The sequence below is a fragment of the Pseudopodoces humilis genome, chromosome 7 (genome assembly GCF_049639895.1).
Source record: "Pseudopodoces humilis isolate 2021_Gansu_Grassland_sample_001 chromosome 7, ASM4963989v1, whole genome shotgun sequence".
Lineage (NCBI taxonomy): Eukaryota > Metazoa > Chordata > Aves > Passeriformes > Paridae > Pseudopodoces > Pseudopodoces humilis.
The window spans coordinates 50,946,678-50,972,149 of NC_142206.1; the positions used below are offsets into that span (position 1 = coordinate 50,946,678).

Genomic DNA, 25,472 nt, shown 5'->3' on the forward strand with positions numbered 1-25,472 from the left:
GGGCATCTCACTTCCAACCTGATTAATCAGTACTTTCAGCCAGAACACTTTTCCAAGTAGCAACGACCTGAAGAACCATCTTGTGTCATCTTCCTTCTTTTCTCAGATCAGCTGAACCATCCTGCGAAAAGCCTTTGTGCCTCCATTTGCCCATCTGGCTGAGCAATGAGGAAAACGCAGTCTCCTGGAAGATTATGCAGCACTTCTTAATGCTGGCTTCTGGCAATATAACTGGGCCATCCAGTTCATTCTCTCTCCTTATGAAAATACTATGTTTTGCTGAAGGATTCTATCTTGTGTTCACAAAGCCTTTTTATTTTGTGCCCTGAAACTGCTAGTAAAATTCTACAATGCACCAATTCGTTTAAAGGACTTCAGGATATTCCAAGAAGGATTATGGTTGTGACCAACAAACTCTTTGGCTTGCCAGAAAAACAGGTCCTCCAAAAGGCATAAGCAGTAGCCTTTAAACATCGCTATGAAGAGTTGCATCCAAGCTGGAGAGCAGCAGAGATGAAGAGCTCGAAGGAATGTTCCTAGAAGGAAGGCATGGGAGGTGTGTGTTCTCAAGATGTGCCTTAAATGCTGTTTCTCAGTCCATTTCAAAGTGTCCTGCATTCACCCAAGAGGTGCACATTCACATGTTGGGTCCAGATCTGCTCCTTGCAGGGCTGATGGGGCAATACCAAGTTAGATCTCTCATAGTGGCAGCTGTAGGGTAGGCATACACAGTGTGTTTGAGCCAAAAAGAAAAAGCCCATAAAAATCCCCTCACCCACAGTGTTTACAATCACTTCATTTTCATGGAAGTTTATAACCATTTTGTGCAGCTCTAGATATGGAGGCTTTTTCCCTCATCCCTAATCTGTACATTGGGAAATGACTGGAAGCTAAATCCTAAGTAGGAATAGTCAGTGCTGCTCCTACTTGAGAGCTGTGGGTGATTGACGTGTCCAAAACACATACATAACAGCTAGAGCAAAAGTTTCACTGCAATTTAGCTTAGAGTGGTGATCCAACTTCATTGTGCAGTCAGAAGGCTACATACGATATTAGAGTAATTTTTTTTAAGTATTAAGAAAAAACTCCTAACTCCACTTACAAGATTAGAATCATCAGGATTTCTACGTGCCTATGGCTGAAGCCACATGCTGGGGAGCTATCACATCCTCCACCATCATCTACCCAAAGAGGAGAGGCACTGAGATTTTGGATCCAAGTGTGTGTCAGGAAAATGATTTGACAGAGCTTATTCTCAGTAGGTAAGAAATCAATCAGTAGCAGGAATAGAAAGACAGGCAGACTGGATCAAAGTGCTGGCCCCTGTATTGTCTCTGCCAGTGGCAAATATCAAACGCTGATGAGAATACTGTGAAAAACCTGCCCATAAGGGTGTGTTTCCTTCTCTCTGCCATCTGGTACCACTTGGCTTCTTCCCAGAAGCATTGAGGATTTATCCCTTCCAAAAATATTTACCATCCTGTCTAACATGGGAAGGCCAGAGATACTTGATATGACTTTGCCTTTTGTAAATACCCCTTTTGTAAATACCTACACAAATGCTGCAATAAAGAGATGGGAGAAATGGAAGGTAAGAATTTTTATCTGCCTTGGCATCACTAAACTACAGCCTTCAGTTAGCGTGACGTCAGGGTTCATCACTGAAGACAAATTCTGCCCTGAGTTACACACACAGCTCACAGCATGGGGGGAGCTCTGCATATGCGGGGGCAGAATTTGGTTCCTGAAGGCTGAGGAACTTGCAGGAGGTTATTTTGCCAGACAAAAGCACTTTCTGGCTTAGAGTTGCCTCTTTCCTGAATGAGCAGCACCCACCCACTCACAAGGCATGGGAAACTTCAGGAATTTAGACCTCTATCATTTAAGTCACTGGTGATTTAAACCCCAGCTTTGCCAAGAGTATGTTCACATTACATACTTTTTTTTTTCCTCTTGCCACCTCTATCCTTTTTTCTCTTACAGATCTAACAACCTTTCCGTTTTGGGGAGGCAGAGTGAATGCTCTTCCCTGCTTGACAATGAATTTATAACAGTGTCAACTGAATTATCTTTGACATCAAAAAACAGGAGAAAAAAATCAATTCAAGGATAGAAAAATTATCAGCACTGTTCCCAGGGACTGTTCTGTTTCATGGCAAGTGGTTGTAGCCCAATCAGCCTCTGAGCTTGACAGGTTTGCCCTGAACAATCTGTTCAGGGATGGGGGTTTTAGGGGATGCAGCAGCCCCTCGGCTGTTCTGGGCTTCTCCACCCCACATGCACCCTCCCTTTCCCTGGCACAGCTGTGTGCTCAGGCTTAGCACTGCTGGCTACAGCACAGACACCTTGCTTTTCAAGCAGATGAGCCCATTGGTGTTAGCAGCACGAGGTCAATGCAACCTGGGTAATTCTGCAATAGAGAAAATGGGCAATGTTACACTATCCCCCATCATCATTACACTCTGATTTCTCATTCCCAAATGAATAAATGACCTTTTAGATGTATTGATGCACCAGGGAGTTACAAATACCTGGTTTTATACTATAAGCAAGGTCTGTTGGTACCCTTCACTCAGTGTTAAAGAGTATTTTCTGCTCGCAAGACAACAATGCTGCTGAGGACCTAATTTTGCCTTTTATAGCTCAGGGAAGCCACTGGGATTTTATAGCAGATAAGAGAGGAGAGTCATGCCCTAAAATGCTGACACCACTTCTATATATCATAGAGATATCTGAATAATTCATAGTGTCGAGCAGCACAACTTAAAGGAACAGTGGCTTAAGTGACAACATCCAGTTTTAGTACATTCTGAACAAAAATTAATACCCCACAAATTTCTTTCTTGCACAGAATCCATTATTGATCTTTCCAAGGAAGAGCTGCAACAGTGTTACATGAGGTGGGGTGATACACAAAACATCAGGATTTCCTTGTGATTTGACACATTACCCGTTACCTTTGCCTTGTGTGGTATTTGAAATGGAATGAAATAAAATTGGAAAAATAAAAATTGGAAAAAGGGACAACAAAAAGCGCCCTTCCCCTTGGGCTCATCCTGGTGCAGTTGTTGCTGTCTCAGGTCTCCAGGCTGTGGATCACTTTTTGTTCCTTATAGCGACTGCCTTCCAAAACAGTTAAGTCCAAAGCAAAAGCTGGAGATCAGGTGTTTGTGCTGCTGGTTCATCAGGGATCTGAGAATTCTGAAGGTGTTTTGGATTGAAGCCAGACTCATGTTTTTCCAAAAGGCCCTTACCATCACACTGAACTGAGTGAGGGAAAGCCCTCCAGGAAGTCACACTTGCACTTCTGATATAAAAGTAGCACTTCCAGCTTGTCTCTCCTTGCATGTGTGAAAGTAAAAAATCCTCTGGAGCTTGCAGATCTGTTTTCTACTCTATTTTTCTCAAGCCATAGTTTGGACTGGTGACCCTTGCTGGGTGTGATATTTCAGGCTGGGTGCTGGGCAGGGGATGCCTTGAGAACACTGACACCCTGCCAGCTAGTGGTGTGGGGCTGGGTCCCGCATGATGTGCTCTGCAAGCGTGAACCGAGCGGCAAGTGTCCTTTTAGACCTCCTAACAGATGATCTCAGTCACTACACCTTTTGCACTGGCTGGAATCCTTCCTGGCCTGGGTGACCACAGCAGGTCCTGGAGGCAGGTGGCTCTGGTGCCTCTCTGCATTCTGCCCACATCTGCTGCCACTGCCAGGCAGGGTCACCTTTACCAGCAGGGATTCCATCTGAATATAAAGAGGAGGCAGGACACCCCTCTCCACCCACGGGAGCCCAGGCTGTGTGGGGTGACCCAAGGTGAGGCACCTTTCCCAGCTCGGCACTGGCTGTTGTTATATTTCCTGCACTCTGTCACCAATGTGATGAAGCCTTTCCCACGGCTCACAGCCACGCTGGTCTGGCTTGGGCTTTTCCCTCCAGCAAGCAGGTTGCTGTGCCTTTGTATCCACCACTCATTACGTGCCGGCCGCTGTTTACCTCCGCTCCAAAGCCGCCCCTCTCGGCGGCCACGTTATTGTCCATGGCCATCGCTGTTGCCGCAGGAGTAAAACTGTGAAAGTGAGGAATTAATTGCCTTAGGGCTCTGATCATTTTCAGTGGCGTGGAGATAATCTGTCAGACATGGGAACCATTCTAGAGCCGAGCAGACAGAGCAGCAAAGATCCCCATATTTATAATCTTATTTTTAGTCCCTTCATTTCCAGGACGAACAAACTCAAGGATTTACATTTTGGTTACAACTCGAGCTTTGTTTTGCAAATACGATTTTTCAACCATGATGTAAATTTATTTTGATAGCGTGCAGGATGTACCAGGCTTAATTGATCTGTTCTGCTTGCACATTTGAGCTTATTTGCTGTACTCCCTGCTTTGCCTTCATTAGAAGTGAATGTAATGCTCAGGAAAGTTTCCAGAATTGACAACTCCGGAAACCAAAGTTCCAGCTGAACAGAGCGAATCAAAGCAAATTTATTACGCCCATGTGCTCGCTGCAGCTTAACCCCAATCCTTTAGGTCAGCCTTATTGCTGGGATCACCAGCAGCATCACCCATGAGGACCAGTCCTATTGATGAGGACGCTCTGCTGTGGTTGCCTGCCTGTTAAAATGTGCAGTGGACTGAACAACCCTCCTGGTGCTTGCAGCTGGGCCCCCTGGACTGGCTCTCTGATCCTGGGCTGGCCTTTTGGAGGCTCAGGAGTAGAAAATATGGCAGGGTGGTGACAAATGATGTAGTGCAACAAGGGAGCAGCACACCTTGCCACCAGCAGAAAGCTGTGCCCAGTCTGCCCATAAAGCTTCCTTTAAGGTTAACTTTAACTCTGCTTCTTTCAATAAGTCTATCTCTGGACTAGGAATAGTGAATTTCTCTGTGCCAAGAAAAGGAGTGGTTACTGCTATAAATGGTTCTTCTGTTTTTGCAGCTGAGGCACCTGCAGAGAATAGTGAAGGAGAGAGGCTGTGAGAAAGGAAGTTTTCATGCTACCTGAACTGGGAGGCATATTTCCATGCAAACCCTGTGCAAGTAATGAAAAGAAAGAGAGGGAAAAAAGGAGGTAGAATCTTCTTTGTCAGGCAATGTGTCTAGGTTAGACCTAACTCCTCAGGGAGCAATAAAAATATCCCCCAGGAACCACCGCAGTGCCTGGGGAGCAGGGAGCAGTGATCAGAATCTCCTGGTCCTCCTGCACATAGGACAACCCCTTTGGCCACTTGGGATCAGCTCAGCCCCTCAAGCCTGTCTGCTGCCATCACCATTCCCAAAACCACATCTGTGTGAGATCTGTGATGGCAAAAGAGCTCCACCTCCCTTTCCTACCCCTTGATCACTGAGCTCATCATCATCATTTTGCATGGTTTATTGTATAGAAGGATTGCTGTTGCTGCTCTTGTACAGATTATCCAGAGCAAAGAGTTCCTAGATGCAAGTCTGGCATCCTTGAGAGATCTGCTGATCAGAGAGGAAGCCTTTCTGCAGTCACTGTTACCCTGCATGGCCTGGAGTCTGAAACTGGGGACCACAGAAGTGACTGTCATGCAAACTGTATAATAGTAACAATAATAACCACAACAACACTAATAGTAATACTAATACACAGAGGGTTTGAGAGACATGCCAACTCTCTTCTTACTTACACCTCACCACCAACATCAGCAGCACTTCCCATGCTTTAACTCCTGAACAAAGGTCTCTTCTCACTGCTGGGGCTGGGGCAGGGGCAAGGTGGGCTGTGGGAGCCACAGGTCACTGCTTCCATCCCTTCCCCTTCCTGCACACAACAATACTTTTGTTCCTCACTTACCTGACCTGACAGACTGGAAAAGCTGCCATGGGGCTTGGGACGGGACCCTGCCCACTAGTGAGCACCAGCCCTGCTGGAATGAGCATTCCTACCTGAGCAGGAGCTGTTCATTTCTGTAGGTAGAGCTCAGCATTGCCAGGTTGAAAGCAGGGGGAAGGGAAAGAGGAAGATGCAAGAGCAATTTTTGCATGTAGTGTCTTCAGGTAACATTTTATTGCCATTTCTATCCCAGAAGCATGCTGTTTTGGAGCTTCTAAATGCAGTTTGGCTAGTGCTCACTAAGAGACTTCTGATAAATTGAAGCCAAAATGTGCTTGGCTGCTGATTCATGTAGGTCCTTAGAGGAAGATTATTTTGCAGCCCCATCAAGTATGTTGGACAGGTAAACCTACTCATTTTATTTTCACTGGGTGAGCTGAATCCCCTCTTAGGGATTTTCTTACAGGGAGCAGCTCAGCTAACTTGAATGGATTTTATACCTGTCTATAATTTGGTGCCCCTTCCTTTGTCCCCCAGCTATTTCAAAAGGTGACACATAGTCCTCTTAATAAGAATATAATAAGGACTTTTAGTTTGGAAGTACAGTGGGCACTGGGAGGCAAAGGGATCTCCCTACAATGGGAGTGTAGGAGCCCAAGGTGGGGACAAACCCTGCCGTACCTCCCTGTCAGCTGGCAGCCTGAGACAGAACTTTCTGGGCACAGGAAGGAGCTTTTAGGTGCTGGACAGATGTACCTTTGCAAACTCTTTCCTTTAAATACATGATTTTGACACTCATGCAATAGACATCTGCTGGAAAAGAGGGGGCTGGCTCAAGGGAGAGGCAGTAATGAGATACGAGGCCTTTGTCTCTGGCTTACTGGTTCAAACCCAGGCCAGACAGGAGTGACTGGGAGTCATTCCTGCCTGACAGCTGCTAAATAGTCGGTGTCAACTGGGCTGGAGTCCTTGGTCAACTTTCTCATTAACAGGTGTCCCCATCTCAGCACCTCAAAGAGAAACCAATTATCAGCCTCATCCCTGTCAGGGCCTCAACCAGTTACTTCATCACCGGAATAGCTGGGAAATATGGTTCCAGCCAGAAGTGGGGGTGCTGATGGGGGGAAAAATGTCTTGTTCTATACTGCCCCTTCCCTTCACTGCCCCTGGGATAAACAGAACAGCCAAGCCTTTAGAGATACCAAGCCTTGTTGTTTCAATAACTTCACACACTCCTGCTCTTCACTGTGATAGTGCTAAAATACTCTAGTCTTCTTCTTAAATCTTAGGGAAATTGTCTCTGCCCTTCCAGAGACCTGTGCAAGGCAAGAGATGGCAGATCTGTATCTACAGCAGACAAACAAAGAGAATGCAAACTAAGGAGATATTTTTTTGATCACATCATTAAATTGCTTTAAATCTTAGGCTTATAGTTTCATTAAAAAAAAAAACAACAAAAAAGAAACCCAATGCAACATCAGAAATTTAAAAATCTCAGAAGTGCAACTTTTATATATTTGCATTTGACAACTAAAATGCAAAAGGCTTGGAACAGTAATAAATGCAACTATAGCTTTAACATACTGCAAATACTCTTTTGGCTAAGTAAAAATAGGATTTGCTTTCATTTACAGCATGATCAGTCTTACATTAATCTTAAATTCATAGGGCAGAAAAAATGAAATTAGTTTGCAGTTGATAAATGATATCATATATTTTTAAAATAAAAATCATTATGGTAACTAATTCTATCATTATTTAGTACAAAACTTGTGATGAAGAGGCAATCTGGTGCTGAGTGAGCTTAATATTTCCTCTTCTTAGACTCCATCCTACAATCCTGCATAACTCTTGCTGTGAACCTAAAACACAGCAGTTGCTGCAGGGAGAAAAATGGACAGCTAATGAAAGCTGTTGGCTGTCCACATGCTACTTCATTAGCAGAATCACCAAATGAGATCCAGGCTTCAGATTGTCATTGTCTTTCACCTGTCACATACCAGCGGTCAAACCTCGCTGAAGAACCGAAGGAAAGTGTCTCCCTGGCAGGAGGAACAGCTGATGGGTGAGACAAAAAAGTCTCCTGCCCCTGAGCTGGGCAAAAGCAGTCCATCATATAAGAGCAGCCTGGATGGATTAAGTGGTCATTGTAGGTCCCTTCAAACCAAAATATTCTATTCTGTCACAATTTGCACACACCTGTAACAGTGGTAGCTCATGTCCAAAGCAGGAATAATGCTGAACAGCTCAAAAGCACTTTTAAAATAAATAGGGGAAACAAATTATTTCTGCTACAGAAAAATGAAAGAGGAATGAAAGTGGAGTGACCATTTTTACAGCCTTTTTTTTTTTTTGTAATTCTTAGTGGAAGTTAAATGCAGGATTCTTGTTCTCTTGTTTTGAAGTCACTGGCTATGCCTAATCACCACTAAGAAGGGTGGTTTCACTGCAACTGTGTTGGCCAAAAGAAAGCCGAATTCTCTGTGAAAATGAGGCAGGAAGGGAAATAGAATAGGATGGGAAGAGAGTCTGTGTTACCTGAGGCAGCAGGGGGAGGGCCACACTGAAGCTTGCTTTGCAAAATAGGGTATGAAAAAGAAATGTTAAAGGACAGACCAGCCCTAGGTGCTGGAGCAGGAGACCCCATCTCCCTCATCCTCACTGCTCTGGCTGTATCCACAGCCAGGATTGGGCAGAAAGACCCTCACCTGCAACTGGGGACCAATGGGAAAGGTTCCATTTTGGGTTCCTTTCTTTTACACTTCTGAAGGTATGACTCAGGCAGGTTATCATTTTCCTGCAGCCTTGGCAACACAGTAGTTAGCGTGATCATAATACAATGATTACTGTATGAGAATAGGAAATCAGCCATGAATATGATGAGCAGTTATCAGTGTCCAACTGATTGTGTTATAACAATGCCACAGATAGGGAAAAACTTATTTGGCTTCTTTCAAAGGGGTTTATTTGGTATAATTTAAATTCTCTTTTTTTGTAGCCTTAAAAGAAAGGTGCAATTTTTATAGATACAATTCTTTTGTGTTCAGAAATGCACAAAAATCATCCCTACATTTCTCAGTTTCACAAACCGCTCATACTGCTAATTGGGTGATCAGATAAAATTCTTATTCACACTGAAACAACTATAAAAACAATTTATTTACAACTGCAATGATACTAAAATTAAACTCAAGTGTGAGAGCTGCTTCTTGCTGAAGGTCTCTGAATGTCCTTCGAGTTTATAATAAGTTCTCATGGGACACATGAATTCATGCCCTTAATCCATTCTGACTTTAAAAGTCCAGCTTCTTTTATGAAATGTCTCATTATACAAGCTCTTGCTTCAGCAAATGCACTCCCATCACTTTTCTCTGAAGTCTCTTTAATACATCTTCTGAATTATTTAATGTGCAAATATATGGATTAAATAAAGCAAACACATCTACTAGAGCTTCTATATGCTTGACAAACTTTTGACCAGAACTTGCAGACTTTCAACAGTGTCACATAAAATCTCTGAGCCTCAGGCCTGGTCAGCATTGTGGTCTCTGTGACACAGCTCAGCCATTCCTAAAGTAACAGGTCCTTAAGGGTCTCTTCCCACTCTGAAAAAATGGCACATCCCAAAAGAGTAGCAAGTCAGGGATCTGATCATGGAAAACCGTCTTGAGGCTAACAACAGAATCAATCAGAGCAGCTTTTCCCCTGCCCCAGTGTGTGATAAGGACTGGCCAGGTAGACTCAGGGGTCATGCCCACCCATTTCCCTCTTCTGTTGCTCCCCAGTCTCTGTTGCGTGACTTTCACCTTCAGCCACAGCTTTTCTCCTACGGCTTACATTTTGTTCAGTGCTCTGAAATTCAATTCTAGATTACATTTCCATGTTTTGGAGTGATGAATAGTTCACGGTGAATGTTTACCCATGTACATGTAAGCCAGTTTAGAGTCTGCCTCTTATTAATTTGAATTTAAATCTGCATTTCATTTCTCCTGACCTTTGAAATCTCCCTCATGGCTACTCATCAGGAAACCTTGGTATGATAAATTAGAAATTCTTTTAGATCTTGGATCAGACTGGAATAATAATCACACCATTTCCCAAATACCAATTTCAGGATTTGTTAGTCTGTTTCCAGAAACTGTGGATAGTTTAAGTCAAAAGAGTTGCAGACATTAAACTGGAAACATTTCTACATGTGAATTTAAGAGCAGAAAATAGTGGCCTTCCCTTCCCGTGGCTCTTTCAGACTTTAAAATCCAGGCATTCTGACAGCAGTTTTAGATTATTAGTGACCCTTTTCTGAACTGTGCTGACCCCATGGCTTCTTCACATGCCTTGATTAGTTTCATTCATAGCTGAAACTGTGAAACAAGAGCAGAAGTCAGATGCATCTGTTAAAGCTGAGAAACTGAACTGCTGTTTTATTATTAGTAGCAATTTAGGTGCAAATAAAGGTGTGGAAGTCTGAACAAGATGGGCACAGAGCAGCCAGGAGGTTCGGCACCCTGTGGCACCAGAACACTTAAGGCTGAGGGGAGTGGACCGGTATCCAGGAGGCACATGGGTGGTACCTGACTTTTAAATTATCTATTCCCTTAGCAAGGGGATAGGCTGTTTAGGAAGAAGTCTTAGAGCCTGCAGCTGACCACCACCAGCCATAAAGCTAAGTTTCTAAATGAGCAGAGATAGTGGGAAAGAAAAACTTGCACTACTTTACTGTCTTACTAATTCCATTCACTGGAATAATTTGGATTCCTATCTGTAAGTAGATGAAATGAAATCAATGAAAGAAGCATTTCAGTGCCCCAGCAAAGGAAGCCAAAAAATTGCTTTCAGTCCCAAGGACCTCACCATCCAAACAACTGTGCTGTTTTAGAGCTCTGGCTTATGAGCTGTCTCTAAACTCCTTTTGAGTGATGCACCCTGGCTGCACTATCCACTATATTTTCCTTTGCTAGTGGGTTATTTTAAAACTTTTCATATGGAAACTTGGATGACAAAGTATCCTGGCTAACATCCTGGCCCAGATGAAGTCAAGGACTGTGCTGCCATTGATTTACATGGCTGAATATTGTGCCTCCATCATGTGCAGGAAACAGATGTGATTTCTCACATCTGTACTTATATTGGAATTTTGTTTCTTGTTTGGTATCAAAATAATGGAATTATACCTGTGTTAAACAAGATGTTGGCAGTCCTTTAAGTGAGTGTACAGGAGACAGAAAATAATTTCCCCTCTGAATACCAGTAAACAAATATTCATAAACATACTTCACAAAGGAACTCAGTCTAGTTTCAGCAAGACTTCATGGACCTCTTCCTTAATGACCCATAGGACACAATTAAACCTTATCACATAGCAGACGAGGTCAGTTCCAAAATTTAGCTTGATAATACTAAGTACACGCAATTCGCTTCTTAGAAATTCAGCATTCTTGGTCTGATTTGCCAGTTAACTTTGCATCTTTACAAAGATATCTTGAATCCAACATCCCAGATTAATGCAAATAATAAAAGTGACTTAATTTGGGAGCTATTAGAAAAGTAGCTTCACTTGATATGCATCTGGGTTTGCAGCAAAGTGCTTTCCCACTGCTTTTGCAGAAGAAGGTTGCTCCTCCTCACACTTAATATAATATTTTACTTTAAGGTTTTAACAGTCAATTATTTGGCCTGGGCAATTCCAGCCCCACCAAATACAGTGAAAAGACAGGCTTGAAAGCAAGGTTTGCATCTTAGAGCTCAGTAGGAGTTTTGCAATAAGTGTCATGGGTTGGCAGTGTTCCTTTAAGTGCCAGCTTAAGACAGTGTAAGAATATATTGTGTTTTCGCTGCAAAATTGCCAGATACAAAAATCATAATTTCAAGCATTTTAATAAATTTTTAATCCATCTAGTCTGTTTATATTTTATTCAAATTTCTATTCTATTCAAATTTCTATTCTATTCTATTCTATTCTATTCTATTCTATTCTATTCTATCCTATCCTATCCTATCCTATCCTATCCTATCCTATTCCTTTCTACTCTATTCCTTTCTATTACTTTCTATTCCAAGCTTTCTTAATCTTTTCAGTGATGTACTGGATTCCTGTACCTTGCTGATACCCAGGACATGACAGATTTGTGACAAGATGGCACTAGACTGGGAGCCTGACTTGCATTTTATGCCAAAGTCCTAGTCCTGGAGATTTCTGGTCAGCAATTACAAATGTCGTAGAAATAGAACTGCTGAGTGTATCAAAACTGTTGCATGGTTTAAATACAATCCATGGGGCTGTGAAGTCTTTGAAATGGCCCCAGGTGATATGAAAGCTTAACCCTGAGGTGGCAGAGCTCTTGTGACCCAGTTTTAAAGGCTTGGTGCTGCCACAGAGTGGGAGGAGACTGGCAGACCCTCTTTTTGCCCAAGCCCAGAAGAATTCCCTTTGCATGGGAGGAGTTTCTCACGTATAAAGGAGAGCTCAGCTGTATAATCCAGAAGGATGTGAAATTAATAGGGGGAAATAGGATGTCAGGGACGGAGCATGCGCTCGTGTGCCCGTGCGCAGGAGGGAGCAGGCTGGCTTCTTCAGCAATTTTGAAGCATTTCTCTAATAGCAACAGACAGATAGCCCAAGCATATATTACTGCTCCTCTGCTTTGTTGTTCATTGCCCAGACAATGTGGTGATAAGCATGGAAAAACGCCCAGGGAGAGAAATGCAGCAAAAACCTCAGTGTCCTTTCCTACATTCACATCTCTTCTGCAATATTAGCCAAAGCAGACAGATGCCCAGACATCATCCTGTATCAGCCTACCCAGTGATCTCAAAGCAAAATAACACAGGAGCAATTGTAAGGCACGAGGATGTTTTGTTTTGCATGGAGCGTATCTCCATTTGATAGTAACCATTTTAAAGTCTGGAAGAATTTTGCACTCACTAAGCTGATTTTACAAGCAAAGAGAAGTGCTTGTCAGCAAAGGTTAATGTAGCTGTCACTGCAGGAGAGCCCTGTGGGTAGAAAGAGTCTCATCTGGCTGTTTTTTAAAGGGCAAGAGTCATCACTGTGAAGGAGGAATTCTTCCATTTCTAGGAACCTTTCACATCGTTGTAGTGAATTCCTGCATCAGTTACCACTTCTCTATAGTTCCTCTATTTTTATGATTATCAATATTTGTGTCTATTATATATATTTAAAGTCTTGTAAGATGTTCTTGTCCAAAATGAGTAAGTCTTTATTTGAGAAGAGGAAAAGAGAACTTCTGTGTGTTTTTATGGCTTGCACTGGTACAATACTAGAGTACTGTGAAATATAAAAATCTGTGTCCTCTTTTTATTGATGGAAACAGGGGGGAAGAAGAGATTAAGTACTGAAGTTAGGCTACATACTCTAACCTCCTGCCTTGGGTATCCTGAACACCTTTAATTCATGGTGGTCTCATCATAAGGGAATTGAATCCAAGTCTTCAGCATCCAGGCTACCTGCTTACTGCTGGGTGGGCTCAATCCTCCTTAAAAGGTGGGATCTGTACAGTTATGGGCTAAATACTCTGAATTCATGTACAGCAGTTGCAACAGAGAGAGATTTGGCCACATCAAGCTGGGTGACCATGGAGGGTCTCACACTGGAGGCATCCAGACCCTGGGGTCAGCTTCCAGTTACACCTCCAGGATGCCACTGGCACAGCCAGGGGACACACACGCTCCATGTAACAGCAAAAAGAATGATCCTGGGACTCCCAAATAGCAGATGGCTTTATTTCCCCCTGGTTACCAGGAGGTGGAGTCGTGCCACAAGAAGCATCAGTGCAGGCAATGCTTTGCCTCATAGAGAGGATCTTTAGTTGAGATATTCAGGACATTTTCTCTTGGACCCTACAAATAAGAAAGCTGGCAATGCTGCATGCTTGGATGAAGAGGCATGGAGGGGAGGAAGGCTAAGTGTAGGCATTCCCTTGTGAGGACAGTGCTGTGAACAAGCCCGTTTCCCAAGCAAGCTAATAGAGGCTAATAAAAATGCCATAGGATACAGCTCACATGGCAGCTACTTGTATGGTAACAGCTCTTAGGTGATACTGAACGAGATTTGAAACAAAGACTCCGAAATGAAAACCTGGATTTAGATCCACTAGAGACCAAACCACCATACACATGTCACATAAAGAATAGAGAAAAGTACTAACACTTGAACCAGATCCATGCCTTTATCTCTGCCATGCCAGATACAGGAAATATCCATATGGTAGCAGGCTATGCATTGGACACCACAATTTAACTGAGACTCTCTTGACAGAAGAGTTTGTACCCTGGCAGAACTTCATGCATGAAAGATCAGAGCAGCTACAAGATTTGCATTATCCCAACAGCTCAGCCATCTCCTCCAGTGGAGTGCAGAGGCAATCCATCCTGGAGCACCTCAATGCCTTCCTTGGGCTTTGAGTGACCCTGAAAAGCCAGCTCCTCTGCTCCTCAATCCACAGCATTTAGGAGCAGTAAAGAGCTGAGAGGCCCTGAGAAGCTGCTCTCAGTCAAGGGATAAATGGTGGTTATTTCATGGAGCACTGCCTGGGTTGCATAAAACAGAGTCAGCATTTAGAAATAGCACTGGATCCTCCTTGGCTGATGAATAGCCAAAGCACCAGGAGCAGGGATGCTTTTTTCACTGCTGATTCTTGCTCAGAGGGGATTTCCTTCTGCTCCTGACCCAGATGTTGATACAGTGAACAGGGCTCTGCTCAGTCTAGCTTGGGTTACTGCAGCATGCCCCAAGGGCATCCAGAAATAGCAATGCTGTGTGATCCCCAGTGACCTCCCAGTTATCTCTGTGTGAAAATCAAGCTGTTAATTTTGACATGTATTAGCTGTAGTTAGTTCAAGACCTCCTTACCCGATCTCCCCCTTGCTTGCCTGTTGGGGCTGTGGGAGGTGATTGGACCATCATTTCCCAGATATGACCTGTTCAGGGCTTGTAGCAGGTCACTGACAGGAAAAACCCCTTTGCTCCTGGGCTTTGTTCCTTCCTGCCTGCAACAGCCAAAGCTGACAACTCCTGACACTCACCAGGTCCCAACTGAAAATGCTGCAGCCAACGCTGAGGCCAGGAAAGAGCCAAGAGTAAAAACTCCCTTAAACCTGTGTACTCCTACAGCAGCAGATACTATTGCTCATGAATTAAACATGAAATAAATATGGCTCTTATTTTTCAATTATTTCTAGCAGATGTCAGAAAACTGCAAAAATAAAAATTCTGTCCCACACCTAGAGTTTGTGCCTGTTGATGCAGTTGTGCCTTTTTGGCTTTCACAGCTATGTTTCTGCAAAGCTTTTTAAGTGCCACATCTGCTTTTGAGCATTTTGAACTATGTCAGGTTAACTCATAAATCATAACTGATATACAGACTATGAGACATTTTGCTTATGGCAAAATAACTCTAAGTGTCTGAAAATGCCATTCTTCCAAAACTTAGGATTTAATTCCATGATTTAGGTCAATAGGAGTTTAGAGCTGGAATTGCAAAAGTCTAGAGGCACATACAGACAGTGGAGATGCCAAAGATGTTGAAGCACATCACACACTGAGCCTGTGTGCACAGCAGTGGCAGGCAGGCACCTAACCCACTTGGATTTCTAAAAGGCCATCTTGAACTTCCTCCAGAATTAGGCTGTGAGAGAATTTAGTAGTCTGCAGTACTGTTGCTCCATTACAGCTTTTTCTGCAGGACAGAACGGCAACAGAAAGGGAAGCAATCAGAACCTGCCCAGAATTTCCCTCATGTTTGCAGGTAGTGCACCTAGAGCAGGATTTAGTTGCAATGTTCCCAGACCATTTGGCATTTGCTGTTATCAAGAGAGGTGCTTGAAGGTACCCCACAGTGGCAGATACCCTGCAGCAGTTCTGGGGGCAAAGCCTCCTCAGCTTTGGGGAGGGAAATGATCATATGTGTTTCTTCTTGACCTTGCCCAGAGAATGTGAAAGAAAAGGCACAAAATCAGTGATGGAGGAGCATGGTCATCTTGGCCCTTAAATGCAATACTACTGTAAACAAACTGAAAACTTGCTTATTCCCTTGTCAGAGAAAATCATTCTTTGAGTATGTCATTACAACACTGGACTTGATTGGAAACCAGTGGCAGTGGGGTTAGCAGATGCCTGCTGGTACTGGGGCAGATATGCAAGGGATGTAACAATCCAAGAGTTGCCAGACTGGTTCAGGGTTGTCCTGGTATCCTACAGTCTGCATGATCTGCACAACCACGTTCCTCCAGAAAAGAGCCCACTATCCACATGGACTTTTGCAACTTCTTTTTTTTTTTTTTTTTCGTATTTTGTCCTTCCCGAAAATTTGTTTGACCCTTAGGTATGTTTTTTATGAAATACATGTCTGAGGGCTTGGTTGAGCTGTCAGTGTTATACACCTCATTTCTCAGAAATATTTCAGAAATACTAAATTTGTAATATTTCTGGGTTTAGATCAGCATCCATTCTTTGCTGCATGACCTGATTACTTTGGGGAAGAATCTTTCAAGTTTCAGCTGCCTTTTATTGGTTATGACTCGTATTTTCAACTATTAGAAAATATCTGAACAACCTGTTTATTAGCTTTTTGTCCTTCAGCAGGGGTGGTGTAATAGCAGCATTGGCTGCTGCTAGCTTTCTTTTAACAAAGTAACATTTTTGTGGTTCTTAATCAAAAAAAAACCCTTATTCTCTCCAAACTAGAGATGGAACTGAATGATCCTGGGACAAAGGCCTGGATCCAAATGGGATTTTTGCTTTTGAGTATGAGCTCAAGCTATGATTAATCACCTTTTCTTTCGGTGGAATATACTAGCTTCTGTAAGTGAGCTTTTTCACCTCACAGAGGGAAATGAAAAAGCTGGGTATTTTATTATGCCTTGGATCACTGATGAGGAAAGGCTCATTTGTACAATTCACTGAGCAAGTCTTTGGTCTATTTCTTGTTACAGACAAATTATATGGTTATATGTTAAGTTACAACACAATGTATTCAGATGTTACATAAAATCAATAAAATGCTTTCTGAAAAGAAGCATACATTTTAATGTCTTTATTTCTCTTGTGATGAAAAAGGCAGAAAGATCCATGTACTGTAAAACAGAGAAAACCCATTCAGGGGTTGTTACTTATTGTTCTATTGCTGTTACCGCAGGGAAAATAGTAGTAATTTTTAAAAATCATTTCTGCATGATCTGCTTTTGTGTGAATTGATAAGAAAATATGTTCTTTCTGCACATGCAACACATAAGGAATGTTTACTGCCCATATGGTCTCTTGAGGGCTCTGACATTAGAATTTCTATGGTAGCAAGTTGAGAGCAAAAAAAGCAATTATCTGAGCGCTGTAAAATTGTGCTGTTTGCATCCTGCCTGTGCATAAAATGAGCATAAGAAGGACAGGAAAAGCATTTAGCAATGGGACACCTGCATGGGAATCCTGGATATTTATACACTATGGTTGAGCTCTGCTGATTTACATCCTCTGCAGGGTTGCCCCACTGCTTTGTACAAAAATCTGCCATGACACATGACACAGAGCCCAGAAATGTGCACCAAAGGGTACTGCTGAAGGTGCTTCATCACAGCACGATTAAAGGATGTGATGGACTCGCGTGGCTGCATTAGAAGGAGAAATTAGGTCTTTGATGTTGCAGCAGTTTGTTTCATTCCACATCTGAGTCATCCCAGCATGTCAGGACACAGCAGGATTTCCGCTTATCGACTCCTCTGACAGTATTTCCCCATATAGCACACGATGCAGCCTGCATGGGGTTGGCTCCCCAGGTTTCTTGCATTAAACCCTTCCTCAGTACCAAAATGTATTGGTAGGCTTGTCACAGCCAGTGTGACTTCAGCTACTCATGTTCCCTGGAAAATCACCTTGAATAGAAGATACCTGTTTGCTTTTGACTGTGCTATAAAACCATTCTTTCATCTTTCCTAAGGTTTGATATATTTTTTCAATTGGTTTTGTAGGATAGCAAGAGCTGTGAGAATGAGCAGTCTCCATGCCAGTGGATCACAGACTGCCTAGCATGGGTTCTGTTCCATGCACGTGTTACCTCACTCACATTGTGGGTTTGTGTGTACAGGCACACACACATTTCCCTTTAGCTTGTTCTCATAATAATCTGTCCTCAGTACCTCCACCAGTAGGAAAAAAATCCACTGAGAAGACAGATGAGGATCAGAAGGGTTTTGTGATCAGATGAGCGCAGACGAAGCAAAGCCTGATTTCCTTTGAGAAGAGCTATAGCCCTATATTTAATTCCTGACTGTTAAGTTTTTAGGGGTGGTGTTCACAGCTGACTTGGGCATGAGCAGTGTGTCCTTTGGTTATTGAAGCTCAGAGCATTAAGCTCCCCTTAAGGATGGACTTACAGACACGGGGTCTAATATTGGTCATTTGATCAAATGAAATTTGTTTATGTTTTAAATCAATGTGTCCACATTCACTTCTTCATGCCCACAGTCCCATGAACACTAACAAATTCTGATGTATGCAGAAAGAGTGAAAAAATCTGGATGTTGCACATTCAAGGAGCTCAGTTTGAGGTACATAAAGAAGTATTTTTGAGCTACAGGGTATCTACAGCTATCAGTTGTTTCAATGGTCACTAAAGATTCCAGGTTTTATACCCCAAAACAAACAACATTTTTTAAATGTAGGTTTTTTGTGCCTTAATGCTGTGTTGTTTGCAAGCAAATACTGCATTTTCACACCTAGCTTCTTCAATTTAATCCATAAATAAAAATTCTAATTTGGAGAATTAATTAAAGTGAAGAACGTCATTGAACTTCAGTGGGAATAGGAGCAATCCAGTATCTTAACAAAAAATATAAATTAAAAAGCCAACAAAAATAAACTAAAAAAAAAGTACTTGTTTCCAACAGTTGATATGCAGCACAAAATATTCAATTGATTGGTTCAGGCCATTAGGCACAAGAATGAGTGTTCAAATTTACCGAATTAAAGAGTCATTTTAATACAAAACCTTCTGAGTACCATATTCTCAAACTACCATATGATCTTGGAGAATACTGCTTAAATCAAACCTCATCCCCATTCTGTTGCTGCTACACAGATGTATGTTATTGCCCTCGGGTAGGAACAAGGGCGATTTCAAATTTAGCATGTCAGGTCAAGGATAACAGTTCCCCTTCTGAGTTTGGTCTCTAGCGATGGCTCAGCAGAGAGCTCATAAAAATAGAAAAAAAGGTGATTAAAAATATCAATAAACTACATCTTGAGAGATTGCCATGGGGTGGATGAGCATTGACTGCCCTCAATTTATGAATGGGAGAATCCAGGCAGAAACACAGCGTCTTGGGAATAGTGAGTCTCCAGGCAGAGCTGGGGAGAAAAGCCAGAGCTGTGTGCTCTATCCACCACACCACAGATCCCTCAAATGCAGCCCATGAGCTCCTACCTGTGGCCTGGGAAACCTAAAAACTCAGCTCACAGCAAGCTGTAAAATAAGCCATCTCTAACTGAATGATCTCGTTAATGAGCCAAGGCAGCTCCAGTCTCCTCTTCAGCAGTGCCTTGCCTGTGAATTGCTGTGCAGTCCCCGGCCTGAGGGGTAACCAAAAAATTGCCCTATCTGAAAAAGAAAAACAGTGGTAGCTCGGGCATGGGGGGGTGGACTGTAAATGCACACAGAGGACTTCCGAAAGGTATTTTATGCTGTTTCGCAGTGATGAGCTGACCAAATCTCTAGTTCTTGTTCTACAACTCACAGCATTTAATTTTCTTTTCATTTCTGAAATGTTTCATGGATACCAAACTAATCAAGAATTCCAAAAAGCAAATCAAGAAGCTATAGGATAAATCTCATTATCCGGAATATGTTTGGCTACTGCAATCCATTCTTTATATATTAAGCATTGTTTCAGTGTTAATTAACAGTGTCTAATAATCATTATAAACACTGCGTTAACCATAGGAATAAAAGATTAGCCGGGATGAAGATGTCTTTACATCAGGTTTTTTATACAACATGGAGTTGCATAACTGCATACTCATTTTTTGCATGGCTCACAAACTTTTCAGGGGCAGTAATTTGATCATGTGCTTTCCAAAGTGCTTGCGAAGGTGAAAAAAGTTGTTTTAAGTGACCAAAAAGAAAAGGGCAGAGAATTTTCAAGTGAGATCATCAGGTATTCTGGTTGCCTGCACATTTGGAGAGTTTTGAGTGACCTTAACAGCAGTTACATAAGCATATGGAGAGAAGATATAAACTCGTATTAAATGTGTAACACATATGGTCTCCTGACAGGATGTTCCTAGCCATGCAGTAATTTTATAGTCCACATGCACTGTACAGTAGTTCTTTGGTCTCAAAGTAGGAGTCAGAAATAGCATATCAGCATGAACTGCATTCTTTGTCTTTGAGGGGCAGTCAGCATGTTAATATTAAAATACACAATACACTTTGGCTAGCTGTGTTTGACAGCAAAAAAGTGCCATCTGCATGGGACTAGATCTTACTAGCTGGTAACACCACATATGATATGGCTATATGATGTGTATGTGTAGTAACTATTTTCCTGGGGAGAGCCATGAGGAATTTTAGGGTAAGGAAAGTGTCCTTGCCAGTTTTATTTTATTTATTTGGGCAAGGGAGCACCATTCTGGGTGCTTCACAGAGCAAAGCATGTCACCTGAGCTGCCTAGGGCTACACGGTGTAAAGACTACACCAGGCCTCCTCTTTCCAGCCTCAAAGCTAAATCAAATCAGTCTCAGCCCAGGATGAGATTGACAAAGGACGCAGAAGCACTAGCTGTACTGAAGTTGAGTTTTCTTGTTATTGTTATTAAACAATAATAACAATATTATTAAACATGTCCATCAGCCGCATAAACTCCGAGGGCTATTATTCTGTCGTGTTTGGGTCAAACAAAATCCTCAGCGAGAGAACCCAGTCGAGCAGACATCACTTGAGGAGTCGCTCTAAGGAATTAGTTCCCAGTACGATCCACGCTGGTGCTGAGTGGCACCCGGTTCGGGCTGTCCAGCCAAGCACCTGCCCGGCTGCGCCCTGGGCGGAATCAAGATAAGACCGCCTGTCCAACCCCCTGCGAGCGCGGTGCGGTCGGTCGGGGCCCGGAGCCCTCGGGGCGGCCGCTCCCCGCGTCCCGGTGCCGCGGGCGGAGCGCGGCGGGGCCGGCCGGGCCCGGGAGCAGCGGGGCGGGGGCAGCGCCCACCTCGGCGGCGGTGGCCCGGTGGTGCCCCTGCGGCTCCCACCTCGGCGGTGGTGGCCCTGCAGTGCCCCTGCAGTGCCCACCTCGGCGGCGGGGGCCCGGCAGTGGCCTGCGGGGCCCGCGGGCGGCCCTGGCGCTGCTGCTGGCGGCGGCCCTCGCCCCGCGGCCGGCGCGGCCGCACCCGCAGTGCCTGGACTTCAAGCCGCCGTTCCGGCCGCCGCGGGGCCTCGCCTTCTGCCGCCGCTACGCCGAGTTCGGCTGCTGCGACCCGCGCCGCGACCGCGCCCTGCTCCAGCGCTTCTACCGCCTGAGCGCCAGCCTCGACGAGCGCACGTACGCCGCCTGCGCCGGGCACCTGCAGGACCTGCTGTGCCAGGTGAGACCTCCGGGACTCCCTGCTGCACCGGGGGCATCCCGCCGCGGGGCTCAGCCGCACGGGGCTCCTCCGATGCGCAGGGGACATCTGCAGCCGCCCTGGGTATTCAGCCCCTGCACGGAGCTGTGGTGTAGGCGTGGATGCTTCTACCCCGTGGCAGTGCTTTGGCCCCGGGTGTGTGTGCATCTGTGTGTGTGCATCTACTCATGCGGGGCTCCATCGAGCCCGGGTATGGGTGCTTTGGCCCAGACGTGGGTGCAGTGACCCCGTGCTTGTATTGATCCTGGTCCAGGCACAGGGACTTTGGTGAGCCACGACGTGAATTCCCAAGCCCAGACTGGAGTACCCACCCACAGGTGCCTCAGCCGTGGCATTAGCCGGCAGGAGTACGTCAGCCCACACTTTGATGCATCACTGATAGCAAACAAAGTAGGCTTGGTGTTCCCAGGCACTGAAAGGAGTAACTGTCCATTGGACTTTTTGTCCTTTGGCAGTTGTCTAAAAGAGGAACAGGGACATTGCTCTCCTTTAGTTTAGGAGCAGCAGTCTCAGATAGGTACGTGGGCAGTTACAGTTTGCAGACTCTCCTCGCCCTCCCAAGGTTAGGACACCAGACCTGGTGAAGAAACCTACAGGGCAGCTGCCTGCACAAATCTTGCTCCTTGTTATGACCAATTTATGGAGTCAGGTGGTTTTTTTTTTGTATTGGATTATAGCACTTTTAGCATGTGCCAGGTGCTAATAGTCCTGGTGATGGGTGCAGAGTAGTGCCTGGGGATGTGGAACCTCTGTGGTGGCCATCCTGCACAGGGAGGAATTTCCACTCAGAGCTGATGTTCTGGGGCCAGATATGATAATGGGATAATCACAGTCTGCACAGAGCAAAGTGTCTGACCCTATCATCAATGGAGGCCTTGCATGTATGAAAATGCCCCTGAGACAGAGCAGTGGCAGCTCAGTACTGTGCAAGTGTAAACCTTAAATTAATTCAGACAGTGGAGTCTTGTCTGCTGTGCTCAGATGGGATCAAAATGGCTTTTCAGAAATCCTGCTCTTTGCATTTTGCTGGTACCTCTTGGATACCTGAAAGCATGAAAAGAAAGACAACACTGTTCCACACCAGGTTCTAGAGAATTTACTTCTATTTCATCTCACATTGTACTGGAAACAAAAAACATCTGAATATATTTCTAAAACAAGCAGTGTCTAAGAGTCCATTCACAGATAGGAAACCAGTTAGCAGTGTGTGCTAACCACTCCTGCTTCTGGAAGTGATAACTAAGTCTCCTGTGTTTGTCAGAAACCCAGCCACTGAAAATGTCTTCAGAAGCAGAGAAATATTTCAGTGTGGGAGCAATGATTCACTGAAATGTTCTGATGAGCTCAGTGCATGACCAGCCCAGATGTGGCTACAAACCACAGCCTCTGGCTGCACAAGCACGTCATGGAAGTTCAGTCATTGCAAACACTCTAGAACATTCTGTTTCTATTCATTCATTCATTATATATACAATTTATATCCTAGACCTGAATTAATAAGTGTGTTTCTGTGACTTAGCACATTTCTCTCTTTCTGTTCACAATTCATGATTTCTCTCAAATGTGATCAAATTATTTTGACAAGTGTCTCAGTTGTGGAACTTATGGATTCCTGCCTTTTCTTGAATTCATAGAATAGTAGAATAGTTTGATTTGGAAAGGACCTAGTCCAACCTTCCCTGCAATGAACAGGGACAGCTTCAACTAGATCAGGTTGCTCAACCTATCTTCAAATGTTTCCAGGGATGGGGCATTTATCAGCTCTCTTGGCAACCTGTTACAGTATTTCACCACCCTCATTGTAAACAATTTCTTTCTTAAATCTAATCTATATTGACCCTCCTTCAGTTTAAAGCTATTACCTCTTTTCCTATCACTACACTGCCTTGTAAAACATCCCTCTCCAGTTCTCTTGTGAAAGGTGCCATAAGGTTATCTTGGAGCCTTCTCTTCTCCACCAAGCTGCAAGAGCAGATGCCTCACTCCACTTCTCAGGGAACAGCTTGCTTAAAGGCTTGAGTTTCCAGATGGAAGTGGTCAAGGAATGCCAGGGATAATGTGGAAGTTAAACACTTTTCTGAGGAGTCCTGTTGCTTCCTCCAGGCTGATAGTAGCAGTAAATAAGACATTGTGTGATGTGGGTGTTCCATCAGATTCAGACTGTTGGAATTCCCCTGATAAGGAGCTGCCACTGAGTTCCTGGAACAGACAGGATGCATTTGGCTAGTCTGTCTTAATGTGGCTTGTTTTGTTTTCTGATGAGTTATTTTCATAGTACAAACTTGTTCCACCCCTAGTGAAGTAACTGATCATCTATCCATTATTCCTCGGTCTTTGGACCACAACATAGTTTAAAATTAATGAACAGACAGCATCATTTGGAAATGACAATTTCAATCTAATATCGATCCTGAGCTCTGACTAAGGGTAGAGCTTGGTATTTTGAGTTATGTGAACATGACAGGATGATGTGAAGGCTGAAGGACCACAACATTGGCTTCTGAAGCAGAGAAATTCAGCATAAGGCATGAGGCTCCATCTCTTCTGGAATAAAATTTGGAAAATATTTCACATGTCTTGAAAATATCCTAGGACATGCTTAGGTACTTTCAGGCAAGTAGATAGATCTCTGAATATCACTGCCAGTGTAATGCTGCTGTAATTAGCTGAATGCCACCAGGAACGTTGTAAGGAGGGAAGGAGTTGCCCACTTCTCTTCAGACACATCTAAGGCTGTGGTGAACAGCCTGCAATGGCAGAGACAGGGAATCCATATCTCTGGATTCCCTAAGCTACTTTTAATTCTGTTGCTGAAGCCAGGGAATTGTTTTATAATGCATAAGATCACTGCTTGCTTTGAAAGAGGCTTTCAGAGAATGAGGTACACCTGAATACTCAAGTGAGGGGCCTCCTCTCTGAATGGGAAACCTCCATAGGCAACAACAGATTGAGCTCCCACCCAGCCCTCCCATCAAATCCCCTTTCTGTCTCATTTCAATTTGTTTTTTAAGGCAAATTTTTCAGTCATTATAAATGAATTGACAAATGCTCTCTCTCTTTCTGTCCCTGGCACACCTCGTGTAACCAAGCCGAGTGTGTTACCCAATCTGCCTGTGTAATTTCAGCGTTTTGTGTCACAAGCAATCTTCTTTTTACCACATTAATTACTGCTCATTTGAAAGCATAATAACCTTCATTTTGCAATGAATGGCTTGACATTCCAGGAGGAAAGCTTATTGTATACTAATGATCTGTTATATGGCCTCTCAGTTTATTATGGTATGTAATGGAAAATAAAATAAAAATTAAATATTGTGTATGCTTATCAGCTAATTTAAACAGTTCGGAATCTCAGATGTTATATCTTTTCAGCTATTGAATAGTGTTGTAATCTGCATAAAGAAATATCTCCCTATAGATCTAGAAACAGCTCTCTTTTTTTTTTTATTTAATTAAGCTGGTTTTGCTTAGAAAAAAAAAAGAAGCAGCAATGCCAGATATGAATTAAAAAATACAGAATTTATTTAAGTAATCGTTTCTCTTCCGACCTTGGTTGCCTCACATATTTATCAAAATATAACTTTGAAAATAATTGAGCCTCCACAGAGTCATGTTGCATTATTTGAAGAGCGCTTTTGAGGTGCTTGTTGGGAAGATGTATTATAACTGGAAAATATTATTACAAGCAAGAACCCTTGCAAAACAGAACTGAGTCACTTTGGTCAGTTTGTAATTTACAAACAGTTTTACTGGATTGCAGCTTTTTCATAAGGAAAATGTGTCTGTAGGAATTCTCATTGTGGAGATTACAATGAGCTGTGCGAACCTGATCCAATTCCTTAAGCAGATTTCCAAGGCTGCACCTTCCATAAACAAGGGTTGAGCTGCCTCTGCTGCCAGTGGACCTTGCCTGGATTATGTCCATTTTGTGCTCACTGTCTGAAATCCTGTAAGTGTACAGAACTTGGTGACCCATGTCATGATCATGAGATGCCTTTCACCACTCCTGGCTGGGGATATCTGTAGGCAAAGGTCCACCAGCAAAGGCAGCCGGAC

General features: G+C 43.5%; 1 protein-coding gene across 1 annotated transcript in view; it reads left to right on the forward strand.

Moving 5' to 3' along the window:
• The window catches only part of HHIPL1 (HHIP like 1), a 45,795-nt gene that overhangs the window by 4,154 nt on the left and 16,169 nt on the right, over positions 1–25,472 (forward strand). Inside the window, exon 3 of the mRNA XM_088058069.1 lies at positions 20,816–21,377. Within this exon, the coding sequence (XP_087914195.1) occupies positions 20,816–21,377 (562 nt within the window). The remainder of the gene's footprint in view (positions 1–20,815; positions 21,378–25,472) is intronic.